Raw genomic sequence first — 26,797 nt, 5'->3', positions numbered from 1 at the left:
CGTCAAATGACCTTACATAACATTTACGCACGCTACCGGAATAAACAGATTTTAAACATTTCGCATCGACTGATTTACGGTCAGTTTTTGAGCCAGCGTGGAAGTGCTGTGAGGAAGCTTTTTGAAAACGCATACAGTGATCCTTCAACCAAAACCGGCGCAGCGAAGAAAGAGTTAACATTTCGGCGCTGTTGCACAGAATATCCCTCTGGTTTGTGTCGTCTGCTTATGGGGAGAGAAGACACTTGAGTAGAAGCAACAGATCCTTCGGTGAAAAACAACCTTGCGCGTGCATCTTCCTCCCTATGCCGTCTACGCCTTTCATACCAAAGGTGAAATAGCAGGAGTACTAGAAGGACAGATCAGTACGATCTACTCTACATTTCCTTGAAACTTGTCTTCGTCTGGCTGACAGTTACATGGGTTTTTTTGCGTTATTTCGATCAATGTCGACGGATGATTTATTTAAGGAAGGTGAGAGGTTTGTGTCATTTATTTGGGTAAATCTGGGTTTGGAAAATACCAAACAATATCGACTAACAGCCTGGCACTAGAGAATTATTTGTATGTTCATATTTATTCAGGAAGTCTAAAAGTCGTTACTCTTGTTATATCATATCCAGAAACTCCTAACGCTGAAGGTCGCAAAGTACTGTGGACTAAAAGACCTGTGGTGCTAGAAGCAACCGTTGAAGCTGCAAGCGTGTTGCTTCATTTGGCAGGACCTCCTTCTTTCGCTTTAATACTTTACTCTGTTTTGTGTGACTGTCATAATTTAGATTAGTAAATATTGCAAGATAGTGCAATATTTTTCCACTTTTCATAATACAATAAGCGTCAGTCGAAACAGGACTCATCAGACTGTACTTTTTTATCAGCCTAATTTTATTCCAGACAACTATACCACTCATCGTCTGAACTTTAGAAATATTGTCATTCATTATTGTTTTAATCGTGTAAATAATCGTGATCAATACTGGACGGCCAGATGATACGGATCACATCAAGACCTTAATGTGGGACCCGAACTTTATTTCAGGGGTAGTCATTCCTGTCTTTTTGAGACTGTGTTGGATTTAGGAGCCACAAGGGTGCCATCGACGGAACGGAAAAAGGGTGTTTTCAAGGGTCAGTCTTTCCACCAAAATCTATGATCAGCTCAGTGTGTGTTTCGTCTTACCGTGGGCGCAAGTCTGGCAACAAACCTCCGTCTAAAACATGTCTGAAGGAAGATATGGCCAGGGGGGAAGACTCGGACAAGATTGTCATCAACGTCGGTGGCACGCGACACGAAACCTACAAGAGCACCCTTAGAACCCTGCCGGGTACCCGCTTGGCCTGGTTAGCCGACCCCGAATCCCAGGTGAACTCGGATGTGGACACGGGCCAGACCTCTACGAACGAGTTTTTCTTCGATCGTCACCCGGGCATTTTCGCCTATGTATTGAATTACTACAGGACTGGCAAGCTCCATTGCCCGGCCGATGTTTGCGGGCCCCTTTTTGAGGAGGAGCTGGCTTTCTGGGGGATAGATGAGACAGACGTGGAACCGTGCTGCTGGATGACGTATCGCCAGCACAGGGATGCAGAAGAGGCCCTTGATATATTCGAACCTCCGGATCCGGACGAGGCGGACGAGGACAGGGAATTGCCAAGGCGCTTTGGCATCGAGGACTGCCCGGATAGGTCGCGGGGCTGCTGCGAAGTCTGGCAACCTAAGATATGGGCACTTTTTGAGGACCCATATTCATCCAGGGCTGCCAGGGTAAGTCCTCTTGTCGGCTCGTAAGTATGCTTGCACGAGGAAAAGCCATCAACAGGTGTCCTCTGCCCTTTCCCGTGAGTCTATTACTCAGCCTAATATTAGGCTACATAACAGATATATGCGATCCGTTCACGGAATTGGCATAATGTAAACAAATTATTCCATGTTTCAAACATAAATAGGATCATGTAAGCATTATTTGCGTTTGGAGACAACGACAGGCGCCGGCGAGCCGGTTTCACTGTCGGGTTACCCTTGGATACAGCGCGGCCGTACTAAAAGTGATGTTTGCCGTGGAGCAGACTTGCTGATAAGAGAATGCAATCGATACATTCACGACAGTATGCTTGGATGCCCTCATCGTGTAACTATAAAACGATTGGTTATTACAAAATGATTAGTTTTTGTTAGTTTTGTTTAAATGGCAGGCGCGCATTAAAGATAAATTTGCGCTGCGCCGTATACCTGATTTGCTGTATACTGAAGTAGAACACACTCTTTAGATCTTTAGAATGAAAAAATCCAAACTATGGCAGTGTGATCTTATATGTCACTGTTTTTATAATGAAAAACGGCTGTTTACTAAACATATTGTTATGAAAATCCTGACAGAAAAAATCATGTCATCGTTTTCATTTGAAAAAGAAGCTACGTCAATAGTTACTTTCAAAAGACAATGTGAGACTAAACGCGATGCTGACGTTTACCTGGTGAGAGATGAATGGCGGGCTATCACGTGCTGTGCTCCTCCCAGCATGGGCCACTAATTAAAATACTTAAGTCAAAAAGGAGCTTCTTCGCGATTAGGACACGTGCCGTTTTTGGTAAGCACAACAGACGAAACACATTGATTTTCGACAACGACTGTGCCCAATTGAGGTGTATGAACCGAATCTATAAATACAGCAAGTGAAGGCTGACGCATTACGACTGCACGGCTGGAAAAGGTTCACCACCAGAGAATCATCCTGATACATTTAATCGTATCTTTTCTGCGTCAGAGCATAAGCCCATGTAGGAAAAATACCTGACTGCAATAAGAGAACATTCTGTTAACCATTTTCATCAAAATACGAAGGGACAGAGGTATAGAAATGACCCACAGCAGAGTGTCTTGGTGTCTTTATTAATGGTGGGTTAAACTGTGCATTCAGACATCTTGCATTGGTAGAAATTTTGGTATGAGTGTCTTATTATAAACCAGAGGGGAGTCTGAAAGGTGGCGCTCCTTTTACTGAGCATAAAAGCAGGCGAAAGTGGAAGCGTTACATGACCTGGCATTCTGTGAGGCTGAACTGTGGTGGGTTTTCAGCACGCAAAATTGCTTTTCAGCTAATATGATCACAGGGGGCTTTTATCTCCCTGCTGGGAAGTGTGCATGTGTGTGTGTCTGTGTGATTGTGTATGTAAGCATGTGTATGCGCTAGGCTGTGCTGGGCTGTGCTAGACTGGACTGTGCTGGGAAGTACTGGGCAGTGCTGGGTTGTGTTGGGCTGGTCTGTGCTAAGCTGGTCTGCGCTGAGCTGGTTTGGGCTGGCTGAGCTGGTCTGGGTAGTGCTATGCTGGGCTGTGCTAGGCAGCACTGGGTTGTGTTTGGCTGGGCAGTGCTGTGCTGGGCTGTACTGAGCTGGGCTGTGCTGGACTGTGCTGAGCTGAATACATGTGGGCTGAAGAGAGGGGCAGAGCAAGTAGCTTCCTACAGCAACCTTTTAAAGGACGAAAGAAGTACACCAAGGAAGATGCACACTGAAACTCACCTGTTGAAGGTTTCTTGTGATGATTCCATGTAGTGAGTGACTGTCTGGGACCAAAGAGGTGGGTGTTTCAGGCGTCCATCGTTTTTCAGCTCCCCTGACTGCTGACTCATTCAGCTTCATATGCCTCTGCTTATTTAGTACCTGCATTCACAATCAAATAAAGGAAACCAAGCTCATGCAGGGGAATCCTTTATCCCTTTATCTGTCCTACATTTTGAGAATAATATGAGGCAGGGAGGCGTTGAATTGGACAGGGGTACATTTCTGCATTTGGGTGCTTCTTATACAGTGGATTGGAGAGCAGCTTGTGTGCTGGGATGGATCATCACAGAAACACACAGAATCAGTCATCATCGCCCCAGGAGAATTTATGACTGTATTTTTCCACAAAGTAAAAGGAATACAAGGTAGGGGAGGGAGAACATATGTTACAGAATTTCCATGACATCATGTGACTGTCATTAATTCTTTATTTGCAAGTGCTTTGTAACCGTTAATGTGTTGTCCGTGTGCGTGATTCTGATGTTCAGTGTTCCCACCTACCTCAAACATGTCCAGAGATGCAGCTGCCAGAAAGGGTGAGAGAAGTTGTCAAAGCTGCTGGAATTGACCTGGATAAAGGAAACACACATGCGCGCACGCACACACACACACAAGCATGCACACGTGCAAACACGTTGTTAGGATATATCTACCCCTCAGTTTGAACACAGCTGCTGAAAGCAGGAATGCCTAGAATAGGTAGAAGGAATACCTAGCGTAACCTAGTTGTGTTTTATGTGAAGTGTGAGAAGAACACAAACAAACCCAAGAAATGCAGGGGGCAGACCTCCCAATGCAAGTCTTCTCTGCCTCCTGTCCCGGTCTGCAGCTCACCTTTTATGCATACCTGGAAGAGAGGCTGCCTCTGGCTGCATGATCACCTCACAGCACTCACGAAATAAAAACCAAAAAGTGTGTGTGTATATGTGTGTGTGTGTGTATCTCTGTAGCGAAGGGCGAGCGGGTTCAAGGCCGGGTGGGGTGACTAGTCTCGCCCTTTGCTACAATGTCCCTAACTGTAACAGTACGCACACACACACACATATATACACACCACTGCATACACAGCTGAATGTTGAATGAGACTCGGTGAACAGCAGGTGTAATCCAGTGGTATGGATCTGAGTCTAAAAAACGTAGCCATTCCATAGCAGTTTCATCAGTTTCAAGTCACATTACAAGGTAGCAGGGCTGTAGAAGCCAACCCCATGTCCTGACATTTTGATTACAGATTTGATTTAAGAGCACTCACTTGCTTACATCAGGACATACGTTTTGTGTTGTGTATGTCTAGATTTGAAAACCTGGCTATGTAATGGGACAGCTACTTCATCAGTGCTATGGAGCTTGGAAGGGAAGGGCAGAAGTGTAGCATAGTGGTTAAGGAGCAGGGCTTGTGACCACAAGGTTGCCGGTTTGACTCCCTGCAGGGGCATTGCTGTTGTACCATTGGATAAGGTACTTAACCCCCAATTGCCTCTTAAATATCCAGCTGTATAAATATATAACATTGTAACTGATGTAAGTTGCTCTGGTTACGAGTGCTAAATGCCAATAATGAAAATAAAGAACTACCTTTCTCCTGGGACCCTCACCTGTTAGCTCTGCACTGCAGTGGTGCACAGCTATACTTCTGGAACCTTAAAGCACCTCACTTTACCTGTAGTTTATAGGAAAATGATGCAGGAAATAAGTGAAACACCTGTAATGTGGGGTTCTGGTATGCACACAGTGATGCTGCAAAACTGCCCTGTTTTTCACCAGCCCTGTATCAATCAGTGTGATCTGGCTGCTGACCTTTATGTCAATACTGCTGTATACCAGATAATGGATATAATATGCTCAGGTTTTGCTAAAGAAAGATCTGGAATCTGTATGTGACTGTGGACAGGCTGTTAGATAGCACAACAGTAATCATGGGGGTGAGTGTGTGCGCGCATGTGTGTGTGTGTGTGTGTTTGGATGACAGGAGGTAGGCCCTCATGGGATTGTGCAGCTAGGGATTGTGGTGTGGCTTGAAATATTATGACTGGACTGATGGTCACAGTTGCACCTACTAACATCAGTTAATATCATGTTTATGGACCTTTATGGACAGTGAGTGTGTCTGTCGCATATTTTATTTTATTCATTTATATTTTGTTTTATTTATTACACACAAATTGTACAGTTTATGGGCCCAGTGGGCCCAGATTCCGCCATGGACTTACTATTGGTCCTTTAATGAGAAACAAGAAAAATACTTAATATAATAACTACTTTATACTTGCATTAATATCCATTAAAAACTGTGGTTACAAGGTGTTTGCAAGTAAACGGAACCACAAGTTTGCTCTTGTTGAGATGCACTATTATTCTTGTTAGCATGGTTTCAGAGTTGTTATTAATTGTAAACCTGAAATATGTATTTTTTTAAGTATTTTTGTTTCTTTCATAAGCCCTCACTTCCTCCTGAGTGATCATTTTTACCACAATGAAAAACAAATGGAAAGTAGTGATGTTGCTTTATTCCGAATGTGATCAGTAATAGCCACAGATAAATAAATACAGACTAATAATTTTGTACATTGTTTTATGAAGAGGAAGTGGGAAATGTTTAACTGCCTGGCACTATGTAAAACATAAAGAATGGCAAATGAAACAGTTGTTGAAGAGGTGTGAGTCTGGGATTGTGTGTAGCAGTTTCTGCCCCTGTGGACACTGTGCTGCAGGGACCTGTGAGCAGGTCCCAGCACTGGGGTGGCGCTGGGTGATACTGATGAGCCTGTCCGTTTCAGCAGCTTGAGTAATAGCTCACTGAAGTGATCCTTGTTAAAAAGCTCCCCTGCATCATTATCATGTTAAATCCCTGGCCTTGCAGCAATTAATCACTTTTTGCTAATTGGCAAAGGGAGGCTGCAGCCGTTTGGTTTTGAAAGGCAAGTTGTTTGTCAGTAAGAGCCAGGTTTTGGCAAGGTCAAGGGTGAAGGGTGAAGGACAAAGCTGAGCCCTCAGGACTGTCTGACTGATGCTGTTGAAGGAGGACTATTCATCAGGTGTGTGCACGACCTCCTGACGTCAGACATTTACACACCCAACATTTTGTTTGTGAAATTACTGCACTACTCTGTAGAACAGTTAATATGGACTTATTCATGTCCCTGTTAATATTGAGTTGAAATTATTATATTGAATGAATAAGGAAATGTCAGGCCTTTGTCACAAGCTCTGAGAGAATTGGAGCTACCTATGTGTGCTGTAAATATGGTCATTCTGCTTGTGTTGGCTCTTTGCCTGTCATTATGACTTGGGCTGTCTCTATACCTATCGTTCTATGTCATGCTCCCTACTCTCTCTGTAAACCAAGAACTGCTCCATGTTTGATGCCATTGTGCAAGTCAGAATCTACACAGACACCCTCAGGTATGCACACAGCCACATGGTTAGACTTGTATTCTGCATGATTCCATTAAACAGTGCTCTATTCCAGCTGGATTTAAAACTCCCGCTTCGCACCGGGTTTCCTTTCCTGTGGTTATCTGTATACGTGTGCAGAGAATGAATGATGGATAAATTTTGACTTCCGCTCCTTTAATTTGTCAGTGAATTCTGACATATCTAGTATGATATCTGAATATTTTCCAGCATACTACACTATCCACTATCCATTATGTGCGAATGTACTCACTGGTGAAGCATACTTGCAAAGTATAGTATATAATTTGATCGTGTTGCTTTGTGATATATAACCTGTATCAATACGAGAACTTTCCAAAGCATGGACCATATCTTTATGAGAGCATTGCAGAACACAGGCTATGTATGAGAACGTTCCAGAACATGGACTATGTCTGTATGAGAAAGTTCCAGAACATGAACCATATCTTTATGAGAGCATTGCAGAACACAGGCTATGTATGAGAACGTTCCAGAACATGGACTATGTATAAGAACTTTCCAGAACACAGACACCGACTGCAGAACGCAGACAGCTGAAATGGTGAAGAATTCGATGACCACGACACCCTCGTCTGGTGTATTGTTTGTTTGTGTGGGGAGTCTGAGCTGCTCCACTGAGGTGTCAGACTAGATTAATGTCCTCTGGTGCTGGAGTAGCACAGGGAGGTCTGCATTACAACGCAGGCCTGGCCTTCAGCTTCATCGCTGTGTGTGAGAATGGTCCACCAGCAATGATTACAGAGCAGCCAGCATAAACACGTGAATATATAAATGTAAGAAAATCTTTCATGTACTGACTCTCCAAGTACACATCCTTCCCATAAGAACACCTCTTATGATGGCAAGAGCTGTGTGTTGCTGAGAAAAGATGAGCTGAACTCCACTGCAGCTCCTACAGATCATGCTAGTAAAAGATGTCATGCTGCAAGTCCTTGTGTATAGTGTTTACAATGAAAATAAAGATAGGCTATACATATACACATAAATGTTTGTTTCTTGTGTCACTGCTTTCAGCTCTATTTCTCAAAGGGACACAGTCCTATAAATAAAAAAGGCACCAGTGCAAGTGAGAGAGAGACAGATTATTTCTCTTTCCTCTCACAGAGACTGAGTTGATTTCTGCGGGTAATGGGCAACATGATGTGAACTATTTCCACACCACCTGGTGTCAAAGAGTAAATCAAGAGCTGTAATTCTGCAGAGAAACCCTGGATTCTTAACCAGTGCTGGAGGTGTTGAAAAGTTTGAACATGGTGATGGGTATAAAACAGGCTCTAATGGTCCTTTGTTGAGTGGCTATCCCACAGGCCTCTGCAAAGCTATCCCCAGTTCTGACGTAAACTTTGATGGTTCCTTTTGTTTCTGATGGTTTGTCTTGAGGATGCCACGGTCATAACGTGTGGCCGTAAGTGATGGCTATGGTAGTGTTATTGCATTGGTCATGGTGGGATCGTAAGGCCAGTTCCTAGCAGTGTTGCTCTGTTCTATCATGCCTGTCCTATTTGGTGGCATTTCCTGTATATAATGGCATTATGAATGAATTACTCTCTAATGCTTCAGTTTATTGTACATTGTAGATATTCCCTGCCTCTGTGCCTTGTGTAACTGTCCTGAAACAGGAGACTAAGAGCTGACCTATGCCAGCGTCCTGCTAATGTCCCGCTGTTCCCCATCCAATAACAGCCAGGGCCCTGCTAATGTCTCATTGTTCACTATCCAATTGCAGCCAGGGCACTGCTAATGTCTCGCTGTTCACTATCCAATCACATTAAGGTCCTCATTGCTGCCATGGAATAGCGAAGAGTAGCTCTACAGAAATACCCCTGGATTCTGGTCGTCAGCCACAGAGGTGCTGAAAATGAAGGAATCTTCCTTTGATCAGTACATTGATGCTCTCTGCTACAGTCAATGCCAGTGGGAGTGATTGACATCTGACTCATCCTCTGTGTTTCTATGATGAAAAGGCAAGGATTTTAAATAGATACTTATATTTGGAATACACACTTCAGTCGGGTCGCTGTTCGGTTTAATGATTAAGGAACTAGATTTGGAACTTGTGTGGTGGCAGGCACTCAAGACATATCCAGCTGTAGCAGTGAATACTCTGCCAAATGGAGACTGCTTGCATTGCCTAGGAGATCACCAATCCAAATAAATAGTATCACAAACTGTTGCAAAGATTAAAATAAAACACAAGTAAGAAAATATCTCCCGCACAGAGAACTATGGCTTCCTCAAGTGCTGTCTCAGGTCTCTGAAAGAGGTGAACCACACCCCCCAATTTCTTCACTCACCCATCAGAGAGTCTTGCTTGCACCTCCACTAGTGCATTACAGCAGCAACCCCCCCATACTACACAGCACACCCCCCCCCCCCCCCTCCAACCCATCGGAAAGGACCAGTAGCAGATCAGGGTCGGCCAAGCAGTATGCAGACAGACAGCAGCGCTGAAAAGCGTGATTGGGCCGCTCGTGCTTGAAACACACATCATAGTTATTTTGTGTAAATTCCACTGCAGGCAACAAATCTGAAGAGGGTTTGAATGCTTTGAGAGGGAAGGAGGTCATGGCTGTCCTCATTACGGGGGCCTGACAATGAGCAGGCTGAGAGGTCAGATGCTCCGCTCACAGCGCTCGCAGCTCCGCCACAGACCAGGTGACAGACAGGCTGGTGTCTCCTCGCTGCCAGCGGCGGCGTGTTGCGTGGGGTGAGGAGCAGCGGTGCGCAGGTGGGTACGGCGTCTGCCCCCGCAGCGCAAGACGAGCTGCGCCAGTCTCTGGGATTGATTAATCACGGCGTCTGAAGGAAGAGCCTGTGTCTTCTGTCTAAATGTAGGGTTTGTCACATCAGACCCGACCACCATTAGCAAGGTCAAAAAACTCGTATTCAATGACCACCGGAGCTTGTGAGAGACCAGCTCACTGGTCTTTATTTTAGCAATTTTACAATTTTACCACAGGTTATTTATTATTTACTGTGGCTGTGCATTTGAATGAAATGGTTTGTTATTTGTGGAGAGTTTTCCTTCAATTAAAAAATGATTCTATTAAATCATTCCAGAATAGAAATACGATCAAGTAGATCACACACACTGGCACCCACTCCCTCACAGTCACTGACACAGGCACACACACACACACACACACACACACACACGCACACACACGCACACACACGCACACACACACACACTCACACACACACAACTAGAACTACCCTTGGGTGTGAGCCTTGCTATTTTAGGGTCTTAGTCTGTGCCTTTTATGACCAGAGTAATTCCCCTCAATAGTACTACCTTATGCTACCATCATTCCCTAAGTGCTTTGGAAAAGATGCAGTGCAGCCCGTCTGCTCTGTTTAGTACAGTTATAAACCATTTGGCATTTAAATAAACCACATGCTTATGAGACCTGTTGAGCCTACTATGGATATTGCAAAAGCAAAAGTACGGGATCTGTGTTTGTTTGGCGCCACTAGGCAGTCTCTGAGGATAAACGCAAGTGATTTACATTACACACATGTCATGCTGAAGTCTGGCGTTTGGGTTATATACCCTATAATTCAAATAAATATAATTCGTACTAAGATGCTCAGATTCACTGGATGAGCCAGAGACCGAAGGTTCTTGTAACCTCAGAAAGTACATGCGATCACATCTGAATGATAAAAGAATGTGGGTAAAATTCAACCAGGCATTTTTAGGTCACTCCTTTGCTAAACCTCATTAATTATGCATGGATTCCTCATTGTCAGTAACAGGTCTAGTGTGAATGTCAGATCTAGTCACACCTGAGTTGTTATCATGTCATGTCACAGTTTCAATGCAAATGACAATGAGGGAGAAAGAGTGAGTCAGAGGAAGAAAGAGAGAAGGCATGCATGTGTGTGTGTCTATGTGTGTGTGTGTGTGTGTGTGTGTGTGTATATATATATATATATATATATATATATATATATATATATATATATATATATATATATATAATAATGACAGAGAGGTGTTTCTGCCATATCTGCTGATGCACTTGGGTGCTCTATTTTTAGACTTTTCTTTCTATTGGCATTTCACATTTAAAGGAAAAAAAACAGGGCTTGGCTTTTCTTTCTCATTTGATGGTTATTTAGACGTGTGGACAGGCTGAAATGTCTGCTTGTGTCTTTGGGATATGTAGAAGACGTGTGCGTGTGGCAGTCCCTCTGTGTCTGTTGGCTGCCGGGATCCAGTCAGCTCACAAAAATACCAACAAACCGCCAAACACAAGAACTTCACCCTAAAAGGATTCAACACAACAACTATTCGCAGACATTCAAGTCATGTCTTTAGATAACTGCAGACAAGGTGATTTTTTAGTCCTCAATTCATTAGTGGAAGGATCTGTATAATGTCAGTCCTTTATATAAACCCTATCTTATTCAGACTAGGTTTATGGGCATCGAAGTTTAAACAAACAGCATTTTTACAAGCAACTAAATATCATTGTAACCCCCCAACAAGAGCTGATCTCCCCATTCAGACTGCTGTAAACTAGGGAAATTTCTCCAGCAGCATCTGCCATGTTCAAACTTAACCGCCAGTTCTTCTCTCCCTCCTCTCCTGGTCTGCAGCTAACCTTTTATGCATACCTGGAAGAGAGTTTGCTACTGGTTATATGATCACATCACAACACTTGGCAAAAAAATGTGTGTGTATGTGTCCTAACATTCACATGCTATCGACTGCAGTAGATTCACTTTGATTCCAGTAGATTCACTGCTGATTCCAGGTGATTCAGTGCCTATTCACACGCTGCTCATTCCAGGTGATTCAGTTCTGTTTCACATGCTGCTGATTCTTGTAGATTCATTCTGATTCCAGTAGATTCACTGCTGATTCCAGGTGATTCAGTGCCTATTCACATGCTGCTCATTCCAGGTGATTCAGTTCTGTTTCACATGCTGCTGATTCTTGTAGATTCACTCTGATTCCAGTAGATAGTTGGGCTGCAGAGGATGTTCCAGAGCTGCGGGCCCCGCGACCCATCTGCAGGCTGACACAGCATGCTCTGAAGGAACGGCACCCTATCATGCCACTGAGAGGTGTGGCGACTAGCATTCATGTCTGACAGGAAGATGACTGGCTTCTTAATTCGTCCTCTTTGTATGTTAAATATTTCCTGTTTCACACTCACACTGAAGGTCAGAATACAAATTTCTGTAATATTCAGATTGTTGTTGGACTCCAGATGGGCTGTTTCCCCCTGGATTAATCATTTTTGTCCCTCAGTAAGCTCACACTAAAATGTGTTACTCTTCTCTTAATAAACAAAAATCACTGAGCACACGCATTAGAAAAAAAAGTTAGAGGTAACATTTTGCACTGACCAACCTGCATATGATGACATCAGGGGTATGATTCATTGGTCATGCGGGGTGTAGACAAAGCTCAGTTCCATACATGATTTTACACAGGTGGGCCTACTTTACACCCATTCACATACAGTGGCATGACCAATACACCTACTTTACACACCTCTACACACAGTGATATGACAATACGCCTGCTTTACACACCTCTACATCAGGGTTTCCATTATCTGGTAATTACCGGTTTTTGCCTGGTTAACTTTATTAAAAAACCGATAAATTAAAAACTTGCTGGTCAAAATGTCAGGCAATAATGCTCATACAAAACGTAGCTATAATGAAGGCTATCCCTAAACAGGACATTTGTGTTTTGACAGCGAAACGTGCTTATTTATGAGTTTAGCAAGCTGTACCCCAACTGGGCTACAATGGCTAAAATTGCCTGTGTTCTGTTCGTGTCAAGAGTGACAGCAGACAGGGGCTTCTCTCTGCAGAATCGAATTAAAACTGCGCTGCGAAGTCTTCTGGAGGAGGAGAGAGTGACGCGGCTTATGCACATTGCAAGCTGCAAAGACACATTGGACACATCTGATTTCAAGTTGGCAGCAGAGGACTTTGCTGCAATGAAAAAAAGGAGAAAATAAAATGTTACTGGTAGCCTGTAGGCTATATTTGATGCCATGTAGGCCTAGCCTTTTTTTAAACAGGCTACAGATGTTACAGGTTACAGATGTTTCGTAATAGCCTACATTTTAGCAGCTAATGTTGAGGTTTTGCTCAATCGTTACTGTTCATTAAATAGTCAACCTAGGTGTACATTATATTTGCGTTTGTAAAATAGACTGTTATTGAAACTTGACCGGTAAGTCTCAAATTTGTCCAGTAAAATAAATTCTTTCCGGACACTGGACTGGCAAGAAAAAATTCTAGTGGAAACCCTGCTCTACATACGGTATAATGATCGTTAAGTCTGTTGGAATGGAACAATGGTGCAATGAGTTATGCCTTGGAGAAAACCAGCAGCAAAATTTAACAGAATAAATCAACAGAAACAATAGCATTTGGGCTGGAAGCCTGATTAAATTAAATATTTACAGTGGGAATTGATATGTATATTTACAGTGTCTGTTCTGAAGAGGGGCAGAGGCCGTAAAAACAACCTGCTGCCAGAAACTGTTCTTTTTTCTTTTCAGGAAACCTGTTCTGGAAATTTTCATAATGTGGCTTTTCTTTTCAGTCTTTCTGTGTGTCCTCTTCGCTTAAATTCCTTGTTTATGTACTGTATACTTACATGTGTATATGTGTGTGTGTGTGTCGTGTGTGTGTCTGTATGCATGTGTGTGAGAGAGTGTGTACATGCGTATGTGTGTGAATGTGAGTGTATCGTGTGCTTGTGAGTGTGTGTGTGTGTGTGTGTGTGTAAGTGGGTGTGTATGTGTGAGTGTGTGTTGTCAGGCAGGAGCAGCTGTATCTTTGACTGCCTTTGTCTGCTCCTCTTTGTCTGGGCGCTGCTGGCCTGTGGTTGCTGAGTGAACACATAATGAACATGTGCTCGTGAGCGGGTTGCGTCGTTTGAGTGGAGCTGTGTGTGTCCTTGTCTTGTTTCCTGCAGCTACCCTTTCCCCTGTTCTTAAAATGAATACAGTCATTCATCATTAACATACTTTAAATAATTATCACTAAATATCATAATTATCATCATAAACATAATTCAACGTAATGTGAATAAAATTTACAGTTACATGTCACATGAAGCTGGAGTTTAAAACACAGCCATGACAGATGTCATGAGTGTTAAGGAAGATATTTAGCACAGCTAATGTCACCATTTTAAGACTGAGGCCTCTGGGCAGTATTTCTGCCGTTTGGCCTGGGGAGTCACAGTGTTTTCTGGTACTGATTCGTTGTGCTTTGGTTAGAGGCATAACTGACTACCCATCTGTATTTAACATCTTTGACAGGTCATTTGGTTGAAACAGTTGTGTGTTATAGAAGCTGTGTATGAACTATTAAAAAGTATCATACAATGTATTTCTATTGACACATGCCCTTTAAACAATTAGGAAAGCTGAGTGGTTAAGTGTAAATCAGCTTACCCGCATTTCTGTTCACTGTTCACCCTCCAAAATGAGTTGCTAATGTGAACTGGTGTTGAGATGGATCAAGTAATATTCAGTGCTCAATTAATCTTTAGGTTAGGCTTTTTTTTAATTAGCACAAACTCAAAAGACTTAAAGCAGATTGGCTCTAAAAAGATGCTAAATACATATTTGTTTTCAGCTAACAGCTCAATCAAGCCTAATGAATTAAAAGCAGCTGGAACCTCAGTCTGCATGCACACTGTTCCCTCAGGGCTGCTTTTGTGAGACGCGAAAGTGCAGTTTATCTCCTGAACATTTGCAGCCAGCGTGTACTTTTTTTCTGGTGACTTCACAGTAACGTGGATGCGAGCTGTCACCTCCTGGAGCCACGAACGAGCCCGGCCGCTCTGCTGTGCAAATCTTATTTCCTGCCTCTTGATGCCGATTCTTAAAAAAAAAATAAGATAAAATAAAATGTCTTAATAGGGGTGAATGAAATATGAGGTGCTTTTAACGACGCTGTGAGTTTTCCATTTCAGCATTAGGAGTGGGCATTAAGAGGACACGTTCCCATGTTTCACTCACTCTCCAGTGATGCTCTAGAGGAGGTCATCAGCCGTTAGTGCAGTCCGCTCTGAGGGTTCTTAGGGGCTGAGCCGTATGCAGAGCGGAAGGAGAGGGGCAGCTGATTGTGTTATTTCATTGCTCCAGTTTAAAAGCGATGGCTGCTTCCTGTGAGAATGGGGCTTTCATAACAGCCCCCCGAAGTGAGCGAGAGATGGATCCTGATCCGCTTCCTCTCTTGCTCATCTTTCACAGCAGTGGAGAATCTCCCAATGCAAACAACTACTGGGGCAGAGGGCCCCAGACCCTGGCTCTTTGAGATAAACGTGGCTCATGAAATTGAGCCCAGGTCATTTCCACACTGTTAGTTCCTTTGCGTTGCTGCATTGAACTTCAGTAATCGTCAGTGGGAACAGGCTTTTTTGATGAGACAGGCTCCTGGTGAAAACATGAGGGTTGTGAGCTGGCCAGAGTGGCCAGAGCGTGAGCAACCCCAGGAGGAGGGGGATGCTTGGAGCCAGGCTCCTCTCACGTCCCCTTGACCTTGTCCCCAAGATGACTTCACCGCGGAGTCCTCTCAGATCATAATTGTCGCTTCAGTACATGACTGGATCCTAAATGTGTTGGGGAGCTGCTCAAAGAGTTCACCCTTTCCCCAGAGCACAGGTTAGACATGTTAGGGTGCATGGACTATCATTTTTGGCAGTAACACAGTGCGTGCTGATGGGTGGGGAGGAAGGGGTTAAACCACCTGGATCCTGTTCATTGTGTTTGTCTCCAAGCTCCAGAGGGAGCCTTGGGGGATCCCTTTTCTCCACCCCCCGGTGCATCTCCCATGGCAGAATGCCAATGAGTCGTGGTTGTCATAGTCACTTTCTCTGTCAGTGCTTCGTTCTTTTCACCTCCTGCCTATCACCTGGTGCACCTCCTCCCTCCTCTTCAGATCCCCTCTCACCTCCTCTTTGCCCAACAGGAGCACTTTGGTCAGACAGATGTGGTGGTCATGCACAAATACCCTATATTGCATTTTCCTTAATGTGTTTAGTCTATGTGAAAAAAATCTATGTCTAGCATAGCAAGACAGACATGACTAGTTACCATCAGGAACCTCCTACACAAGGAGGACAGAGGAAATATGGCAGACAGAGGAAATGCAAGAGCTGATTATCTGGCTATGATGTAGAATATCTCTTATATGCTGTCTGTGAACCCAGGGCTGTCCCACAATAAAGAGGCAGACTGGGTGCATTTCTCTGTTCTCAGATCAGTTGGTGTTGAGCATTTGTAGATGTGCATTGCTCATAGTCTGTGGCATTACCACAATGATTAACATGTATGACAGAGCAATGACATGCCCTCTTAGATGGACTGGTCTTTCTGACCCTGTGTGAGCTGAGCTAGCACTGATCATGTGCTCTCCGTGAGTCCCAGGATAACCCACACGAAGAAGTGGCCAAAATCATTCTCATATCCCGTCTGGAGAAGTCAAAAAGCATCAAGATTATTAACCATCGAGAATAACCAAAGAACTCAACCCTACACCACATTTATAGTACACTGGCACAGAGGGCTTGTTGTTTGGATTCTTGCTGAGTGATATAATAGAGGGCCATGCTTTTCTGACACATTTTTTCCTGCTAATGAATTGTTAGTAATAATTATCTCAGTTAATCAGTCCATAATCAGCCTGTTTCTGTGCAGGGAAGACTGAGGGAAATGTGCAGTGGGAGCGTAGAGACTCAGTCAGACTCCCTGAATGCTGAACTGGGTGCATTGGCTGTCATTAGGGTGTCTGGGTTTGGCTGGAGAATTCAGTGATACAGTAATAAATAAGGGCTTCAGCCCAGATATATCCTTGTTCTCAATTCCCGTTGATAAGTCTACACTGAGTTCAATGGTCAGCATATTAAAGGCTCCCTTGTTTGCATCCAGTAATACTGATCAGAAAGTGCTCTGTAACTGAAATGCTCCCTTGCATAGTCCTAACAGGTGTGTGCGTATACCTTCCTGATTCCAGCATGCATTGTAGGGATGTTTTACTGACCACCTGTACTTGGCCAGGGGAGCGGGCAAGATGGGATCAGTCTGAAATATGTGTCTAAGTCTGGGATACAGTTTTTTATAAACCATGGGGCTGGCACAAATGTAGTCACACACACATATGTGTTACAACTGTGCTCATTTGTATTGCTTTGCAATGTAGCTGATTTGTGAGGTAAAATTAAAGAGCAAACACAAAATGGAAAAAAGTAATTGCAAGTGGATGTTGGTTTGCCTTATAGTGAGTGGTTCAGTGCCTAGATGAAGCTAAGTACAGTTCTGTGGATCCTGAGTTCACTGAACATATGTGATCGATCCAAACAGAAATAACAACCACTAAAAAATAATTAATCATGTTCTATTGCCTAAATAAATGTGTTTCTTGTATCTCTCTCAGAACAATCTCATTGATTCCTCAGTTCGCACACAGGAGTAGTATATTAAATAAAGAGACCACAGAGTCCACGGCTTTGTATCTCAGTCCAAGGAAATGAAATGTTTCTTTCTTAGACTGTAGACATGGATTTAAAAATGTATAAAAATGTATAAAGAGTAAATGTGTTTAGAGTCTGTGCTCTTCCCTTCTTTTTGCTGAACAACCTGCTTGTTTCCTACAGGTCATTGCCTTTGTTTCCCTCTTCTTCATCTTGGTGTCCATCACCAACTTCTGCCTGGAGACACATGAGGCCTTCAACGAACTGGAGAACCGCACCACGGAGGTAACGGTGGGAAACGTCACCAGACTGGTGCCGGTGCTGGAGTCCGTGCCGAACCCGGCACTGAACATGGTGGAGGGCGTGTGCGTGGTGTGGTTCACCTTTGAGTTCCTGGTGCGCGTCATCTGCTGCCCAGACAAGCTGCTGTTTGTGAAAAACATGCTGAACATCATCGACTTTGTGGCCATCCTGCCCTTCTACCTGGAGATGGGGCTGAAGGAGCTCTCCTCCAAGGCGGCCACCGACGTGCTGGGCTTCCTGCGCGTGGTGCGCTTCGTCCGCATCCTGCGGATCTTCAAGCTGACGCGGCACTTCGTGGGGCTGCGCGTGCTGGGCCACACCCTGCGCGCCAGCGTCAACGAGTTCTGCCTGCTCATCATCTTCCTGGCGCTGGGCGTGCTCATCTTCGCCACCATGATCTACTACGCCGAGCGCATCGGCGCCGACCCCGCCGACCCCAGCGGCAGCAGCCACACCCACTTCAAGAACATCCCCATCAGCTTCTGGTGGGCGGTGGTGACCATGACGACGCTGGGGTACGGGGACATGTACCCCCAGACCTGGCTTGGCATGATGGTGGGCGCCCTGTGTGCGCTGGCGGGGGTGCTGACTATCGCCATGCCTGTGCCCGTCATCGTCAACAACTTCGGAATGTACTACTCGCTGGCCATGGCCAAGCAGAAGCTGCCCAAGAAGAGGAAGAAACACAACCCCAACCCCGACGGCCCGCTCAACTCACCTTCCTTTGCGAAGTCCACCAGCAACTCGCCACGGGACAGCACCCAGAGTGACACCTGCCCGCTGGCCGGCGAGGACAGCAAGGGGAGGAGCCGCTCAGGTAGGACAGGTGAACTGTTACCTGCTCTGTGGTTGGAGGCTTTATTGGTTTTAAGGGCGAGTCTTACATTTTACATTCTTGCTGCTAAAAGGTTTCAAACTATATTACTTCCTTGTCTGGACCAAGGCACTGCAGCATCATTTGACATTATTGGCCTTGTTTAATTTTTCCCCATGTAGTAGCCAGTTCTCTCATGAGTCAGTGGGCTATCTGGTGTCCCCATGCCTCCTGCTGCAGAGACTGTGTTAAAGTTGAGGGTGGCTGTCAGTGTTAAACCTGAGTGAGGCTCACAGTGTTAAAGTTGAGGGTGGCTGTCAGTGTTAAACCTGAGTGAGGCTCTCAGTATTAAACCTGAGTGAGGCTCACAGTGTTAAAGCTGAGTGAGGCTCTCAGTATTAAACCTGAGTGAGGCTCACAGTGTTAAACCTGAGTGAGGCTCACAGTGTTAAAGCTGAGTGAGGCTCACAGTGTTAAACCTGAGTGAGGCTCACAGTGCCAGCCCTGCAGCTGCAGCCAGTTGTGTTGCTGCCGGAGGTGGTGTCCCTGTGGCCCTGGGAGCCTTTAATGTGAAAAATGGAGCTTTTGACATTTATAACTCTCAGTCTCATTTTTCAGCCATGCCCTCAGGTCTCAGGGATGATGGACGTGATGTGTAATGATGAAGTGTAATGGGCCAGTAATGGCATCTCACTCCTCCTCTGGCCGACAGACTCCAAGCAGAATGGTGACGCCGGGGCGGTGCTGTCAGAGGAGGAGGGGTGCAGCCTGACTCAGCCCCTGTCCCCCAGCGAGAGGTGGTCCCTGCGACGCTCACGGGCCAACGATAAGACCAAGAAGGAGGCCACCTGCCTCCTGCTGACCTCTGGTGACTTCTCCTGCACTACTGATGCCACCATCCGTGCAGGTAAAGGAAACCGGGACAGGAACGGCACGGACAACTTTCTGTAGGTGCAGGTGTGGCAGAAAACTCTGCTGAGTGTCGGGAGATCTCTGGTAAACCCGGCAGCTTTCTCTGACTGAGCCTCATGACAAGGTGTGCTTGGTGGTATAGGGAAATGTAGTGAGGAAGTAAAGCACACCTCTGTAGGGAAATGTAGTGAGGAAGTAAAGCACACCTCTGTTGGGAAATGTAGTGAGCAAGTAAAGCAGACCTCTGTCACCCTCTAAGTACCTCATACCCCAACTACACACACGTAAACAATAGTGTCACATTAGGCCTTAGAGGGAAGTGTATGTCAGGCGACTGTGAATAAGGGAAATTTTTTCACTTCCTGCGTTTCCGGTGTGGAAAGTCAGGTGATGAACAGCAGCAGTATACGGAGCATTTTATTACTGTGTAAATCATAAGAAACAGACACTCTCTGGGGAGCCGCGGCTTTTCTTTATCTGCGCACATGCAAGGTGGGCTCTTCAATCAAAGGAGTTAAATACGTTAGACAGATTCAAAAGATCAAAAGATCTCTTTGGTGGGGATTTGTTCAAAGCCTCCCGACTCTTCCGTCGCTGCACAATTTAACCTGCTATTTCAAACTCATAAATCCCTCCACTCTGATTCAGGGGAGAGGGAAGTGGGGGGTGTTGGTAAGAGCGTACACTGCACCGTACCTGATAGCCATGGTGACAGGCTGTTGTCAGGCGGAAATCGCTCTCCGCTTGAAGGACTACCACTTCAGATCCCAGAGGCAGACATTGAAATATTCCCTTTTTTGGAGGGAATGAGTTTCCTGTCAGCAGCCCATGCAAACATTCCACCAGACACCCTTTAGCACCCCTGCTCTTATCTACAAGTGGCCAAATTAGAGTCGGGCTGTGTATCAGCGATTCTGGGAAGTGGCTATTGTTTGGGAGCAGACTCCAGTCAAAAGTCATTAGCAGGGGAATGTCAAGACCAACAAGCCGATAAGGGCAGCTGAGTAATCTACACCCGGGAGAGATTGACATCTTATTTTTGGCAGATCTTAAGGGGATGAATTTGATTGATTCCTTGCTGACTCTGGGGGAGTGGCAGTGCTGTGGCAGGTGCCTGCGCTCGGCCCCGTTGCAGCTCTTCATGCCCTGTAGGCTGAAACAGGGTAAGAGGTGAAGGCGCATGTCTGCGACAGTGGATTGTCCTTTGGACACAGAGCTGTGGAATTCCCCATGCCAGTTACGTGTTGGACGCGTCCCAAGAATCAGTAAAGGAGCTGGTGGCTTTAATTCTGTCAATCCTGGCTTGGCTGGAAAATGCACTGTAACTGAAAGTAGGGAGCCTTTAACCAGATTAGTCTTCAGCAAGGGTGAGCAAGGCCCCTGAAAGCCAAACTAAGGGCCGGTACACTGCTGCCCCCATAACAAGGCTCAGAGTGCACACTTAGCACATCCCAAAAAACTGCAGCTAGAGCTGCCATTTTTTGTAGCTGTTTGATCATATCAAATCAACTAATACAATTGCTTAGATTACATTTTGTGGATTTTCTCCATAGAGTAGGGTGCTATAATCTTGAGAAAATAATTCTCCAAATTATACTTGTTCTCTATGGAATATTCAAACTGGCTTTGTCCTTTCACAGTTTTCTAGCATAGGGCTTGTGTCAGAGTTTGACTGGCATAGTAACTGAAACTAATTCCACTATCACTGAAGATGTATTCCAAGGTTAAGAGGAAGAGGGAGCCTGCTGTGTTTTGTGTTGGGTTTCATACAGGTGTGGCGGAAGGCTGTGCAGAGTGCATGTATCAAAGGTGAAATACAGGGAGGAAAGACATGCCGTCTGTAACACTGAAGGGAGGATTCTTTTACAGGTAGCTGAGAAAAGGACAACCCATGTCAGGAAAATTCTCCATCTCCAACAGGCTGTGATTTTATTGTGGGAAAATGTTAATGACACTTCTTTCGGCACAGGTTCCTATTGCAGTTACATGCCACTTTGTTGTCATTCCATGTGCGTCTGGTGACTATGGGTGTTGGCAGCATGGTGGCCTCTGTCTGCATTATTGTTCTCTCTGTTTGTTTCAGCTTGAACAGTGATGATGTCACAATAGTGTCAGGTTCACATGATTCAACATGTGCAGTGATTATGTCACAATAGTGTCAGGTTCATATGATTCAACATGCACAGTGATGATGTCACAATAGTGTCAGGTTCAGATGATTCAACATGCACAGTGATGATGTCACAATAGTGTCAGTTTCACATGATTCAACATGTACATTGATGACCTCACAATAGTGTCAATTTCACATGATTCAACATGCACAGTGCTGACCTCACAATAGTCAGTTTGACATCATTCAACATGCACAGTGATGATCTCACAATAGTGTCAGTTTCACAGGAAAGAGCAAATTCAGGTGCACTTAAGTAAAAGATTTCGTGCAACTGCAGCTTTTAATATTAGATGTTCTGCTGCCACTGAATGATGACTCTGTGGAGAATATGAGTTAACGCTGTGATATTTATCCATGTTTTTAATGTGCCTTTATCAGCATATAACATTAGTACATTTCACTATACTGCTGCTGTTCAATGCTGATAACATTCAACCTTACCTGTCTAAAAATCTCATAGTGTAGGGTTTTGTTTCCAAGACAACAGTTGTTTTTTTTTTTTTGGTCAAACTCATCCCTGAACGGGTTGCCATTCTAATTTAACCTAATTAATCTTCCCTAGATGTGGCCCAACAGTTGGATTTCTGATTTAACAGTCACAAAAATAACACAATATTAACACAACATTATGGTTCACTGTCCACAAGGACAGTGTGTGCTTCCCAGCATGAAGTGCATAATCATCAGCATAGTGCATGCTAATTTCCTTATGATTAGTGTATAATTACGCTGTGAGCCAGTCCATCACCCAAAAAACAAAGTGAAAAGACACATTTGCTATGATGTCTTTTTACTCCCTAGTGACATTTCCACTGAAGTGCTCCTAATGGGTTTCCATTAGTAATGTGACCATGTCCTGAGGTGTTGCTTATCCCAGCTGGGCTGGACAGTACCTCCTGCTGGCCAGAGAATCTGATGTGCATGAAGCAACATTTGAGAGTCCCTACCCATTTGTGTACAGTAATATTACCACAGTAATATTGTGTCATTATGCAGTAATATTCACACAGTAACAATGTTTCATTATGCAGAAATACTACCACTGTATCAGTGCTTCATTATGCAGTAATATTACCACAGTAATAATGTTCCATTATGCAGTAATATTACCACTGTAACAAAGCTTCATTATGCAGTGATATCACCACTGTAATAATGCTTCATTATGCAGCAATATTACCACTGTAACAAAGCTACATCATGCAGCAATATTATCTCTGTAATAATGCTTCATTATGCAGGAATATTACCACAGTAGCAATGCTTCATTATTATGTAATACTTACCATCATTATTGAGAAATATTTATTGTAGTAACAATGTTTCATGGGCAAGCCCACAAAGGCATAGACTGCTGCAGACAAGATATCAGATCCTTTGTAGAACTGGGCTGTATAGCTGGGATCTGAAATATTTAGCCGGAAGATGATGGGGATTAGATTTGTTAAAAGATTTAGAAAACCTGGAGGAGTGTACATGTCATTTATGCCTGAACTCTAGATATTAGCATCTTAGCTGTATTGAAAAATTTGAAATTTGAATGGTACCATTTTTCCGGTTGGTGCCAGTATTGAGTGGTACAGCTGTGATTCTGAAGCTGTAGTTAGCTGGACATATTAGTTATTTATGATTACTTTATGATTATTATGTGTAATAGTACTTATATATTGCACAGGATCTGTCTAACACACAGCTCTCTGTCCTTAATGTTGAGTTAGACACAGCAAGTGTTGTGTGTGTTGTTTTTCTACTGGTCTCAGTCATATCAGTGTCTGCCAAACTCATTGTATGTACAAAATGAAAGTAATTTAGCACTCGCTTAAATTGTTTCCTTAAGTTAATGACAAAGAGTTGAAGATTTTCATGCTCCTCACTCTGTTTATTTTTGTAGGCATGGGTATGAAATCATACATAAAATCTATTATCTTTTCTTTTACTCTTTTTGACCAGTTTTTCCATTTTACTGAGTAAGGTTTTTTTTTGTGTGTGTCCAGTGGGTAATGATGGCTCTGGGGTCTGACATTTTTTCCACTTCCCACCATTTCTGCCTCACTGTGCAACATGCTGTACGTTATCTTTGAGTGTCCTTTTCATTTCTAACGACTTTGTTTCTCAAATGCAGAAAGCTGCAAAGATGCCCTCGCTGCAGCAGCTAATTACACTCAAGCAGAAGTGACCACTCTGACTTGAAGGCAATTGGTCACTGTAGGGCAAGTGGGTGTGTCCCATGGGGCAGGACTGGAGGGGAGTGTGGGTGGAGTTTCATCTTTACCCCGCCCTCCTTCTCATGCAGAAGTAAAGGGTGGATCCTCTCCTCTGAAAAGGGAATTTGGACATTCTTACAGTCTCTGTGGTGTATACTCAGCAGGCCTGCAGAAGACATCCTCATGTACACATCTGTCTGTTCTAATACATTCTGCATGTCTTGCATGATATAGCACTGTTACAGTATGTACCTTGAGAAGAATAACAAACTTCATCAGTGGACTTCTTGTTTAGGCAACATCTAACTTGGGTGTGTCCTAGCTGAGGTAGCTCTTTTAACATTGGTAACGTAGTTGTTCACATTCTCTCATGAGTTGACGTTACTCTGCAATATTTTTTTTTTAATTGAGACTTGCTGCAAGAAATGACTGCCACACATTTGTGAACAATGATGTTTTTCAGCTGTGCAATATCCAGTCAACTGGTGATTCATTGTCCTGTTTTTATCTGAGAAAAACACAAAAATGTGATGGTGGTGTTTTAGTTCACAAAGGCCTTTGATCCATAAGATGTGCTAAATGTTAATTAGAATGCAACAGAAATTTGTGTTTAATATTGCAGTGTAAAATTGTGACTGTGAGCTAGAGTCAGATCTCTGAACCATTGTTTCAACTTGACTCCCACTAAAAAAAAAAATCCAGGTGTGGTTTTTGTTTGAATTAAAACATAACAGTAAAAATAGGTTTGTCTCTTCAGTGATGCCCATAGTGTTGAAGACCGCTCTGAGAGTAGTGGTGCAGACAGCTCTCAAACTGCATTGCGCTACTGCCTTGAGTCGTCCAATGATAAACAAAATGTCTACAAAAGCTTCCACCAAATATTATTTTGAAGAGACATTTTAATTCCATCACTATAAAACACATAACATTACTGGTTGAAAGGGGACCAAACAAGAGGGCCATCTTTTAATGCTTTATTGTTTTAGTAGATTGAAATCATGAAGAACTCATGGAAGCACACAAACTCTGTTCCAGTTGTGCCTACTGTGGAGTCAGTGAATTTATAGAAGGAGTTATGGAGCAAGGTGAATGGGAGAGTCTTGGACTGGGCTTTGGGCTTTGAATCAGAATAGCAGTGGAGATCACCCTTGTTTTTAACATGTTTCCTTGGGTGACAGTTTAATATTTTTACACACATATGTTGGAAAATGGGAGCACAAGTGATTGAAGACTTGAGTTCCACTTTTGAAGTCTAGTCTGCTGTGTTTAAAACCTTAGTTGCCTTACAGTACATTTTAATGAATCAATGTACTTGCTGTAGCTTTCTCTGAGTTTGTATTTCATCCCCATTTTAAACTGTTTTCATGCAGATTTGTATGTAAATGATAGCACATTATGTGTTACAGTATGCTCATCGATCATGATAAACCATTCTAAAACTTTTATAACCTTAGCGGAAGTGCATTAGCATCTAATCTACTGATAAATATTCAGATATCCAATAAAGAGATTATTTTGATAATAGTGCTGATATACCAACCTTCACTTTGTCAGTTTTACTGTTGTGTTTTAATGAGAGACACGGACATGCTTAGCGTCAGTGGGGAGGACATTGCTAGGTGACAGTTGTAATGAACTGGAGTTTCCATAGGTGAGAGCACCCTCTCAGTGACATGTGTGGTACAGTGACTGTTTTGGATGAAATTGTATGACGCTGTCAGATGTGTTGTGTCTAAAGCAGTACAGTCAATGTCCTGTAGGCATGGATTTCTATGCAGCTGAAGTACAAATAAAATGTTTCCCAATGTTACAATACAAAGCTGTGCCTCGGTTATTTTCCCGCCAAATGAATGGAACACTGTGTTTGTACCCCTGCGTGTGTGTGTGTGTGTGCGTGCGTGCGTGCGTGCGTGCGTGCGTGCGTGCGTGCGTGCGTGCGTGCGTGCGTGCGTGCGTGCGTGCGTGTGTGTGTGCGTGTGTGTGTGTGTGTGTGTGTGTGTGTGTGTGTGTGTGCGACTCCTGCACTGAACAACTTCAACAGCAGACTGGTTGTGTCTTATAACATATATACAAGCCCAGACCTGCATTCTTTGGCATGTTGTCAGTGCTGGTGTTTGGTCATAGAAACAGTTACAGTGGAGGTGTCTCTGTCAGTATGTGCTCTGATTCGCTGGCTCGTGGTTGTCCGGGAGTTACAAGAATGACTGTTTGCATTGTGGAAGACGTGAGTAACAGCATCCTCAAAAGCAATGTCCTGCACGGACCTCCTTTCTGTCTGGGTTGCTCATTCTAACAGTGGTTGTTACTGTGTTGTGAAGTTGGAAGAAAAATGTTATTTTGTACTATGAAGATGATAGCTGAGACTGATCTGAGATCAGAGATCAGCAATATCAGTAATGGGGCAGATCTGCAGTGTTTAGATCTGAACTGAGATATCCCTGCTCGATTTCTCATGTCCTCTCCAGCTGTACCCTGTGATGTTGGCTTATTTAAACGGGGAAACTGTTCAGGTTGCACTTGACACCGCATAGCTGGGATTACATAACTGTAGTGTTGCCGAGTGGGGTATCATGGAGCATCTGAGGAACAGCAGAATGCCTATTGAGGCAGCGGGGAGCGCACACCTCACCACAGCATGAGGTGAGTGGTTAAGTCCTCTGTCTGACACAGCGCACTGCTTTACCCTGATTTATCTCTGCCTCAGACACCTCTTCGTAAATGTTTAAAAGGCTCTTGAATGCATTGTTTTAAGTGACATTAGTCACAGGGAAACCTTTTTTCTCACCTTTCTTTTCCCCTCCTGCAGTTAACAGACGTGGTTATCTGTATTTTCCAAATCTGGTGAGTTTGGATCTCCATCTGGACTAGCTGATTGTTTTGACCTTGTTTGTCTGATTGTTAGCTTTTTTGCTATACTCCCTGCT

General features: G+C 43.9%; 1 protein-coding gene across 1 annotated transcript; it reads left to right on the top strand.

Moving 5' to 3' along the window:
* The first annotated feature begins 259 nt into the window (after positions 1 to 259).
* On the top strand, positions 260 to 25,670 carry kcnc4 (potassium voltage-gated channel, Shaw-related subfamily, member 4). Its single transcript, XM_036532880.1, has 4 exons — positions 260 to 1,765; positions 17,648 to 18,584; positions 19,294 to 19,488; positions 23,792 to 25,670. The coding sequence occupies exons 1-4, from the start codon at positions 1,151 to 1,153 to the stop codon at positions 23,857 to 23,859; spliced, it is 1,815 nt and encodes a 604-aa protein (XP_036388773.1). The 5' UTR covers positions 260 to 1,150; the 3' UTR covers positions 23,860 to 25,670.
* The last annotated feature ends 1,127 nt before the right edge of the window (positions 25,671 to 26,797 follow it).

Source organism: Megalops cyprinoides, chromosome 7 (genome assembly GCF_013368585.1).
Source record: "Megalops cyprinoides isolate fMegCyp1 chromosome 7, fMegCyp1.pri, whole genome shotgun sequence".
Taxonomy (NCBI): domain Eukaryota; kingdom Metazoa; phylum Chordata; class Actinopteri; order Elopiformes; family Megalopidae; genus Megalops; species Megalops cyprinoides.
This window is presented reverse-complemented; position numbering and strand designations above follow the sequence as displayed.